This window comes from Canis aureus, chromosome 25, assembly GCF_053574225.1.
Source record: "Canis aureus isolate CA01 chromosome 25, VMU_Caureus_v.1.0, whole genome shotgun sequence".
Classification (NCBI taxonomy): Eukaryota; Metazoa; Chordata; class Mammalia; order Carnivora; family Canidae; genus Canis; species Canis aureus.
In genome coordinates, this window is record NC_135635.1 from 8286391 (window position 1) to 8297095 (window position 10705).

At 41.2% G+C, this 10705-nt stretch overlaps 1 protein-coding gene across 7 annotated transcripts in view; it reads left to right on the forward strand.

Annotated features, from left to right (window-relative positions):
• SLC38A1 (solute carrier family 38 member 1) overlaps window positions 1–6443 on the forward strand; it is a 69965-nt gene extending 63522 nt beyond the window's left edge. For all 7 annotated transcript variants that reach the window (XR_013363898.1, XM_077870346.1, XM_077870344.1 and 4 more), the window contains one exon: window positions 523–6443. Coding sequence is in view for 6 of the 7 variants with exons in the window: in XM_077870346.1 (XP_077726472.1) it covers window positions 523–624 (102 nt within the window). In the remaining variant the exon portion in view is untranslated. The remainder of the gene's footprint in view (window positions 1–522) is intronic.
• Window positions 6444–10705: the final 4262 nt, after the last annotated feature.

A 10705-nucleotide genomic window follows, 5' to 3' on the forward strand; every position in this document is an offset into this window, starting at 1 on the left:
TTCTGCCTTCCTGAACTCTTAAAATAACTTAGTTGTGGACACCCATTTCCTATTTCACTTGCTCAGATTGACTTTGCTTTTATATAACTTTTTTCCCACTTTTCCAAACAGAAATGTTTGCCTGCCAATGATAACTAACCTTGGTTGGTTCATAAAAAAATAACAAAATGACCTGTATATTTTCAGAGGCTTTTTTTTGTTGTTGTTGTTAGGAGCTTAGTTTGAAAGAAACTATAAGGATACCCAGAGAGTTATAGAATGGATATTTGTTCTGAGGTGACATGAAGTCAAAGATCAGAATGTGGAGGATGGCCCTGCATAGCTAGTTCTTGTTTTCCCATCCTTGAAGAATCAGATCCACACAATCTTGGGATGATTCTCACAGTTCAGCAATGGTTGTAACAAACTCCAAATTTTGGGGACACACAAAGAAGAGGGAAAGTATTTCTATTTTTTTTCCCCAGGTGTATGTGGGAAATGTGGGCCTCACTGAAAATAACCCATGCCTTTGTGTTGCTCCAGGCTGCCCTTTTCTTGGGCCTGGGGGTGTTGTTTTCCCTGGTCAGCATTCCCTTGGTCATCTACGACTGGGCCTGCTCATCAAGTAGTGACGAAGGCCACTGAGACCAGCTGAGGACAGGAATCGTTCCAGCCCGCTGCCCCGTCATGTCACCACACATCAGCAATCTCTCATCACTTCTTTCGCAAGTTTACAGAAGCAAACAGAAATTCACAAGACACCTAAAATGGAATAACACTTCGGTAGCAAAACAAAAAACCTGTTTGTATAATGGTTCCTGTTCCTCTAAGATTTGGGATCGATTTCAGGATTGTGGTGTTTTTTTGTTTTTTTTTTTTAAAGTTTCATGCAATTGTATTTCTCAGTATTCTTCACAATCAGTTATTCTTCACCCTCCTTACTCTATTTTTTGTGACTTCATGGTCCTTTAGAACTTTGAAAACATAATGATCAATCATGTTTATTTATTATGCATCTGGATTCTAAAATAATTTCCCTGCCGATGTTCCACTCACACCATCTGTACCTTTTTAGAAGAGAAAACGAATCTTGAATTGTATATAGTTATTTTGCTTTACAGAAAAAAAAAATGGTTTCATAAATATTTTGCCTACTTTGGTTAACATAGCACACAGGGATAATCATAAGAGAGTGACAGGGTGTGTGCCATTGCTGGATCAGAACCTGCCCAATATTTGAGGTGGCTCTGATCAGCTGGCAGCCAGGTTCCGGCGGGCCAGTGGCCTCACTGGTACTACATCCTGCTTCATGCAGAGACATTCTGCAATGAGTGTTCTCAGCTGGGGAGGGGGTGAGAATGATTTCTTACCTTGGTAAATATTTTAAACTACACATTTGGGTTATCTAGCAAATGGAGTTTTGTTTCCCTCTTGGCCAACTGTGTCAAATTCCAATCCAAGTCACCTTCCACTGAGGGAGACCTGTGACACCTTTGTAATAAGTTGAGAAGCTAGAGTATTGCAAAAAGAGCATCCAAAATGCCTAAGAAAATATTCCTCTGATGCAAATAGCCTTCAACCCTATGCCTGTATTGTTGAAGGGAGAGAAGACATTTTCTTAAATTATAAACCCAGCAGCTTTTACTCATGTCCACCAGCTTTTTGCACAGAGAATAATGTGTATCTAACCAAGGATGATCTAGGATAAGTAATTCCTGTTTTATATTGGGTACTTTAGGGGGTCTTTAAAAGACTTGTTTTATATCTATAAATTTAGGTTATTACAAATATAAGATTTTTGTACCTTAAATAAGCCTCATTCCTATTTCTTCTCCATCAACAATCCACTCAGAGTCTTGGGGAAAAAATAAAGAAAAAGAACCTTCAGATATAGCTTTTGAGAAGAACCTGTGACAAAATCAGTGTACCTTCCTTCCCTCCGACGGGGACTTTGGTGCCTGTGCTGTCTCCTCTTCTCATCCCTAACCAAGGGGTGGGCCATTACTGCCTGCCCAGCGTCACTCACACAGAAGGACAGCGTTGCCTCACACCCTTACCCCAGCCCCACTGCCTCCTAAAGGGGGTGGAAGGAAATTACACAGAGACTGAAAAAGAAGAGAGTTGGGGACAAGGCATAGCTTGGAAAGTTGGAGGACAGCAAGGAAACCCAGAATCGCATCCCCCCGAAGCTGGGCCACCACCTGTGATTGGACAGTCCTTATCACACAGTAAGAAATGTTTGTGCTCTTGAAATAGGACTTGTGGTTTATTCATATTCTGGTTGAATTTCTCAAACTTGTACGTTCACTGAGCACAGATTTATTATCCAGAGATAAGTAGGATCTAAACCGTAGAACCTTGGCGGGATTTCCAAGCACTTAGCTCTGCGTTCTGTTCCTCCTTCACTCAAATCCCCAAAGATCTTTATTCATCATTCCCCAGGAGTAACAAGGAACTGTCCCTCCCCCATAGAAAAGGCAGGCATCGAAGCACCTTGTGATGGAAAGGTTATTTCCTGCATTTCTTGGTAGGATCATCATAGCTTTTAATGTAATGCTCCTGAGTTCTATCCACGTTAGGTCAGAGTTCGGGTAATTAGATAGGAATACCTCCTCATACATGAATACCTAGCCTAGTAAAATCCACAGCCACCTCTGGCCTTTTCAGCAGTGTCTTCCATATTGGATGAACAGGGAGAGAAACTGAGCAACACGAGTCAGTTGGCCCTCAGAGGCTCGTCTAGGGCACCGAGCAATGAAATAGCCAGGTAGTGGACTGACCCTCCGTTAAAAAAGTACTGAGTTTAGTTTGCAAGCAATATTATGCTACTTTCTATTTTCCTCCTTAATTTATAACAGCTCATTTGACACAAAGTCAACTTAGAAAATTGTAACTCTTGGGATGTGTAGTGATATTTTTGGATCTCTGGATTTTCTGTGTCAGTACAGGGAACTTTTATTATTATTTAAGATATTTATTTAGAGGAGGCACATTGTTGTTGATGCCTGTGATACTGCAGGTTTTTAAAATCTTCTTTGTATGTTTATCTAAGTTGATTTTTGACTGAATATAATAGACCCTACCGTAATTTGTCAAATACCACAGATTAATCACATCATTTGTGTGGGATTAGCTGTAAAGTGTACTGCAATAATTCTTCTTGTTCAGAATAGTGAACTGGTAGCCAAAAATACATGTATCACAGATGTTAGGTAGAATTTAAACAACAGTCAAGTGCTATAGAAGTTTTTCTGCTAAATTAGTAGACTAAAGAATATTATACCTTGGCCATTGGGAGCAGCACGTTTTCCTTTGGTAGCTAGAACCTTAACACTAGTGAACAGTGCCAGTTTCATACTTTGGATTTAGACCTGTTCTCTAGTTATTATCACACAATATACTAGTAAATCCCTAATTTAACGTAGTGTTGGGAGTGGGGTAGTAAAGTGTGTACGGGAGAGAAATCGAATCTCATTAAACACAGGCTGTCCCCGATTTATAAGTAGATCATGTTGCAAAACCCTGTTAGTTGGTTGTTTGCAACCTGGTATGTATTTTCCTCTAAAAACCAGGTTATACATGGTGGTTAGGCCCCAGAGCAGCTAGGAAGGATGATCAAACCCATCATTTAGCAGAATAAGGATAATAAAGCGTGATTGCTAAAAAGCCTAGCCACCAGAGAGAATACTGTTTCTAAGGAGTATTTGTTCAGAGTTGCCAAGAAGACGTCACTCCTGTTCATGGAATCTGGACGGCCCACGCTAGCCACACACCAGCTGCTGGACGGTGGGGGGAGGGTGACCACCAGTTAGTGGAGACCGTGTGGCCTGAAGCAAGGTCTCTGGCAAAGGAGGGAAGAGTAAGTCCAGGGCCACCAGAGAACCAGGTGGGAGGAGGAGGATGGGGCCTCTTGTGGGTTGTAAACCGCCGGGGACGTTCATTCCTCGGCTGGTGTCCTTTCTTTTGCTTAGAGGTCTCAGGCTTGGCCTGGCTTTTCTGTTTTGTAGGACCTGTTGCTCCGTGGTTTGTCCCCCCTCACCCCACCCCAGTTACAGGGCAGGATGCTGGCGCAGAGCTTCCCCCGAGTGCCAGCACACAGCACTTCGAATGGGTTTCGGGCTAGTGGACCGTGGTTTAGCCGCCTAGTAAGCAGGTCGCTGTCCAAGAGGCTCTCTACTGACTTTCCTTCTCTGTGTTTGCGGACCCTGTTGAGAAAGGCACACGTGGGTGACGGCCACGGGGCTGGGGGTGGACAGGGGACTGTGGTGGGATCCCTGTGTTTGAGAGGACACCGCAGAAATGGCCCCCACAGCTGACTTCCTTCTGGAGTTGGACTCAAGCCTCTAGGGCCCTGGTTCTCACAGAGTGCTCCCCGGATGGGCCGCAGCAGCAGCAGCACCTGAGGACTTGTGGGGATGCAGGGTTTGGGGCCCCACCCCAGAACTAATGGAATCACAAACTGTGGGGGCGGAAACCCTCAGCAGTCTGGGTTTGAACAAGCCCCCCATGTAACCTTGATGCACGTCAAGTCAGAGAACCACCACAGGCCAACTTGTCTCTCTTTGCTTCTCCCCAGTCGTCCTACCTCAGAGTGCGGTGCCTAGGAAATGTTGGTGCTGACGCACAGTCGTAAAGGAAGGCTCCCCGCACTCGGGTCTCCCGGGCTGAGGTGCACTGGGATTACCTTTCTTTTGAAGCTGTGAAGACATGAAAGTGAAGTGTTTCTGTTTTTGTGGAGAACGCAAAGAAAACCCCCTTGGTAAATGTGGCCTTCCATAGAGGAGATCCTGAATTCGTGCCAGGAGTTAAGTTCTCCACAATGTTCCTGTGCGTTGTGTAATGATCCATCGTGCCCTCCTTTTAAAGTGAATTCTCTAGAAAGGTATGCACCGCATAAGCATCGACCAGCTGCTCGGAGAAGGCCGGGTTTCAGTAGGTCACAATGTTGGCCACTTATGGGGTGGGGAGGAGGTTGAGGACACCATCAGGTATTTGATCTCATGCCTCAGAGCAAAGCCACTGGCTTCCCTCAGTTTATCAATGGAAATGGCTTGAGGCTTGGAAAGGGCGGAAGCTTTGAGAATAGAATGCCTCCAGTCCACTTCCCTGTAAACTTGTAGCCACTCTCAAAACAAAGAAGACAGACTACATCATTGAGCAGGGCCAATAAATGGTTTTCCCTATGGATGGCAGATCTGAGGATCCTTCAGCAACAGAACATACTTCCTCTAAAATACACGCAGTGAATTATTGATGATGACATAGGGCTTTAGGTACAAATTGGGAATGGGGTGGCTAACAACGGAAAAACCTCCCTAAATCTAAAAGGGAAAGTGCTTGAAAATTGTAAAATTCACAAAGCTCAGTCCTTCTCCTTCTTTAGGGTTTTCTCAGAGGAAGGGCTGTGAACTGGGCCCATCTGTCTACAGGCTTGACTTTGTGTTTTTAAAAGGAAGAATCTATGCAGCTGAGGTTTATTGTAGGAAATATTTCATTTGTATGTAAATATGTTGTAAATAAATAGGAGGCTGTATATTTTTGCAGTTGTTGATTCACACTGAAATAGAAGTCTGCATATCAAGAATCTAGTATCTGCATAACGAGAATAAATGTTGTCATAGATATTAGTGGTTTTGTTTGGGAATTAGGAAAATTTACATTCTTGCCCAGGTAACATCATCCTCTCAGTGTAAACTTGGATTCTAAAAATCTTACTTAATTGTTTAGAAAGCAAAATGTCTGAGAAATAGTTGCATTGATTTCTTGTATTAAGATCAATTATTTAAGAGATAATCCTCTGAGCTACAAATAAGGAATATTTAGACCCAAATTACTGTCATATAGACATAGATATACCCAAAAGGACAAATTGTTTCTTCATAATGCTCTTTTGCCGTTAACACTGATACCACTACACAGTATTTATGAAAACAGAGGTTGGGGAGAATTTTTCTTTTCAAAATTAAATTGAATTGCTGCATTTCCCAAACCTTGGGATCTTTGACAGGGGGAAAAAAACCTGAATATTAACTGTGAGCACAAATTTGACGGGGGGGAAAAAAAAAGACCTTTATTTTATCAAGCTTTTGAAAGTCTTGCATGTTTGCCTTTCATTTTCAGCGTTGACGCCAACATAGATTGTCTTAAGTCATTTTTTCCCCAAAACACTTGAATCTTGATCGTTGGTACATAGTCCACGCTCCAGGGTCCAGTTGTATTTTAGACTTCATATAAGTCCAGTATGTGTAGCACACCACTGTTTTATTAATATAAAAACTTGTAAATGACTTTCAGATGGGTGATAGAAGTAAGTCACAAGTCACAAAACCTTGCTATTCATGGTTAATCAAACAGTTTCTTTTCCCCCCAGGATGTGGTGTAAATAAAGAAATATTAAGAAGTTCTGTTCTATAATTGCTCTGTTAACATAGTTTTTAAACATTAAAAAATGTGAACTAAAAGCATTTTTGAGTTTTGCCTTCATTCTTTTGGGATGCAGTACTAAAATGGGGGGCATTTGATTGTTGGAGACAGATTTGCACACATTTGTCAGTGTTCTGGAACGTTGTATGTTCATGAAAACTTATATTTACATATCCAAACTTGAAAAACAATACCTCTGATAGAAATCTGATCTGAAACATATTACATATTTCTCCATTCTTTGTAATCAGGGTAGACTAAACATAATATTTCCCTTTTAAACTCAGGTTCATCTTTATGGATCAATTTCTTTTTTTTTCTTTTTTTTTTAAGATTTATTTATTTATTGATGATAGAGAGAGAGAGGCAGAGACACAGGAGGGAGAAGCAGGCTCCATGCAGGGAGCACGATGTGGGACTCGATCCCAGGACTCCAGGATGGCGCCCCGGGCCAAAGGCAGGTGCTAAACCGCTGAGCCACCCAGGGATCCCCTATGGATCAATTTCTATGTTATATTGTAATAGGGACTCTAGTCTTACTCTCCTCATATTGTAGCCACCTGTAACAGAAAATTCTATCAACGCCTCCATTTCTCTGAACTATTATGGGGAAAGCTTCTGCACCTTGACCTTTTCTTTGTCTATTCCTGGCTCCTCCTCCATGATCTTAGGAAAGGTTTATCAGACCAGCAAGATGGCCAGATTCTGATATCCAGATTCCTTTTGCAGATGGGGTTAGTGCAAAAACAACCTGGACCTTGATGGTATGACTGGGTATGCAGCCCTTCTTGCCTCTCCCTGAGCTGCCTGGATGACAGCCCATTCTGCAGAGCACAGGTGCATGTGTGGATCTCAAGGTGGAAATTCGGGGCACAGGAGCTGTTATTCCAAATCAGCTTCATTGGCAAGAAAGCTGATATTTTTATACATGTATTCCTTGTCTATTCCTTAGCCAATCAAAACCCCCGAGGCAAAGAGTATAAGTAATTATTACTTTCAAACCCAAGTAGTTGTTAAAATGCAAACATCCAAAAGGCCATTGAATATATGAGCTGGTTTTGTTCTAAATCAAAAGATTCAATCCTTCAGTGCTTTTGACAGTTCTGACTTCTTCCACTATTACTCCGTGAATGTCTGCCAATACTGTTCTGTTGTGCCCTGTTTTACATATTACAGTCTGGGTCAGGGTTATTCTCTCTCTACCTCCCCTATGGGATAAACTTCAGGCTCATTGACTTTGCAACTCAAAAGACCTGTTTACTTACCTTCTAGACTCATAATTGTATTTTGTCTGGTTGGATAATCTGGAAGAGGTTGACGAGACCCAAATAGCAGGGCAATTTTTTTGTATACCAATGTTTTATCATTAGTTAGTTTAAATTTTAGACTAATCCGAATTGGCAGGACAATCTGTTCTTCCTCTCTGGGCTCAGTGTAACATCAAAATAACCTGTCAGATTACCAAAGTGTATTATAAAGCTGTAGCACCTACAACAGATTTTTACTGATGTGAAAATAAATAAATAGATCATAATAGAGAACACATAAATGGTCCAAATAACACCAGAATGGTGGCCTTTAAATTAATAGGGGAAATATGGGTTATTCAATAACTATGAAAAAAATGATTAGCTTTTTAAAGAAAGTAAAGCTAGGATCCTCTATTGCCCCTTATATCTAAAGACGGCTCGAATACACAACACGTGGGCAAGTATGTTTTTTCACAAGTGTAAACCCATGACTCTCATAAGGCTGTCATGCGTCAAAAATTTTATTTAGCTCACTATTAATGAAGGAACAAGTAAGATATTTTAAAAATGGTTCAAAGGATAACTCAAAGAACAGACACATACATAAGCAATTGGGGGAGCTGAAATGAATTTGCTAATAGACACAAAACTGGACTAACCCACAGGGAAATCAGTTGCATCTCCACCAGCAGAATTCTTTTACTTCTCTGGGCAGTAATCATTTCTACATCAGTTTTGCATAATTTACAAGGCTATAACATAATTCAAAACCCCCATCTCCCCAAAAAGGCAAAATATGTACAGAATCAGCTAACCCAGAAGAGATATCAAAAGTATTCCCAGTAGCCTTTTCTGCTGCTTCCAAAGTCTTTCCAATTTCCCTAACGGCTTCCTTTTTTTGTGACTATAAAAATCTCAAAGATTGTTTTTGATAATAAAAAAGGGCTGGACTCATTAGGTTTGGCCTGATTATTTTCTTAAGTGAGGCAAGTATTAATCATATAGGGTTCTTTGAATTTGCATTTAAAACTCATAGCCATGTAGTACTGAACAGCTACTGGAGCCACAGAATTGTATGTTTAATGTCTCTATTATTTACTAGCTCAAGGCTGGGAAAGGAACCCCAAGAAACTACCATATTTTGCTTGCACTGTCTATAAATTTGAGTGAATTCCTCTCTACTTGAGTCCCGTCCCCCTCCCTACCCTCTGCCCGGCCCCATTTTCACCACCTTTAAGGATTGTACTCGGCCAGTTTTGCTGGGATGGTTTTGTAGGCATTGGCTCCATAAGTGAAATAACCTTTGTTCCCTAGAGTTGTTTGACATAACTGACTGAGCATCATTCTCGAATATGACATTCCAGGAAAGACCATTGTTACACGATCAATTTTTTCCAATTATGTACTGGTAGAAAGGAAAAGATTCTTGTTGAACCTATGCAAATAAGTATATTGCTGTGAAACAGTATGGGAACTCAGCTTTTTACTTTGGTGGGTGGAAGAAAGGTCAGTGAGAAGCAGGGAAAAAAAAAAGTTTAACTTCACCTTACAAGAGCAGGGTCTACTGGATTGTAGATTAAAGGTCACTTAAGAAGAAAAATGGCCTCCTTATGGATTCAGAAAATAGAGCATTTAAGACAGCCTCAACAACCACAGTCAAATTTCTATCAGCTCATTTCATCCTGTGAAATTCTATTCTGTGGGATCTTGATGTAGCATTCTGCTTTTATAAAGTTGTCTGCTTCTGGAATCGAGTCCTGGATGTCCACCCACACTGCACAGGTACAGCCTGAAAGCCATCCAAACTATGTCAGCTCAAGCTTGTACCCAAACATCTGTTCTTTGAAGTGTCAATAGTTCAATGTACTTGGCACAGTCCAACTCCCTGAGAATCTGGGCAGTTTGTCTTTGCTAAAGAACCAGATTTTTGGCCTGAAGTTTGTTGTAGAGCCTCAGGCAAGTTTCAGGAAGCAGAAGTCTAGTTGATGATGAGACTGAAAAACTGTTGCTAACAGACTGTAGCCATGAATGGATATCCATCCTATCATCAGTGTTTTTCCACATCACCTTGAAAAGCTGTATAGTGTGCCACTGAAAGATCATCTGGCCATCTTTCCCCCCCTCCCCCTACTTTAGAGTCTTTCAAAGTTTTTCTGGCACTACCTATCTATATCTCATATATATAATATCTTGGGAGAAAGGAAGGCCTTTCTTGGTACAAAACACAGGAGTCACACAGGAAGTAACTGACTAATCATTATTTTAAATCTCTCTATGTATGGTACACCTGGGTAGCATAGCTAAGGGTCCGACCACTGGTTTCGGCTCAGGTCATGACCTCGAGCCCCCTGTCCGTCTGTCTCTATGCTCAGCACGGTGTCTGCTTTGGATTCTCCCCCTCCCCCTGCCCCTCTTGTTCATGCTCTCTCCCAAATTAAATAAATAAATTTTTAAATTTTTCTATGATTTATAAAAGCGCCAAACAGAAAAAAAATCCAAAAATTCCAATTGAAAGATGAAACACATTTGCGAAACACATTTGCCATAACACGTATCAACTGGTATAATCTGACTCTCAAATTTGAGGTCAAAATTATTCAAAATATTCTCTTGGTCAAATTATCAGGATGCCCAACATGTCTTTCTTGATACTTCTGCCTTCAAATTGTCCAAGCAGAGGTGTGCTTCCAAATTCCAGGTAAAAAAATTTGAGGTCAAAATTATTCAAAATATTCTCTTGGTCAAATTATCAGGATGCCCAACATGTCTTTCTTGATACTTCTGCCTTCAAATTGTCCAAGCAGAGGTGTGCTTCCAAATTCCAGGTAAAAGAGAACTGGAGAATTTAACCCATTTACATCAGGCCTCTTTCTCACTGCAGTGCAGCTTCTGTTGCTGCCACATGTGGTCACTGGTGAACACCAGCTCTGCACAATTTCTTACGTGTGCCTACTATGGCAATAATGCTGTCACAGGCTCACAGTTCTATGAGGGCTGAAGTCATAGAGGAATGATGACCTTAATCAATGCAGTGCTATGATAGACATCACCTT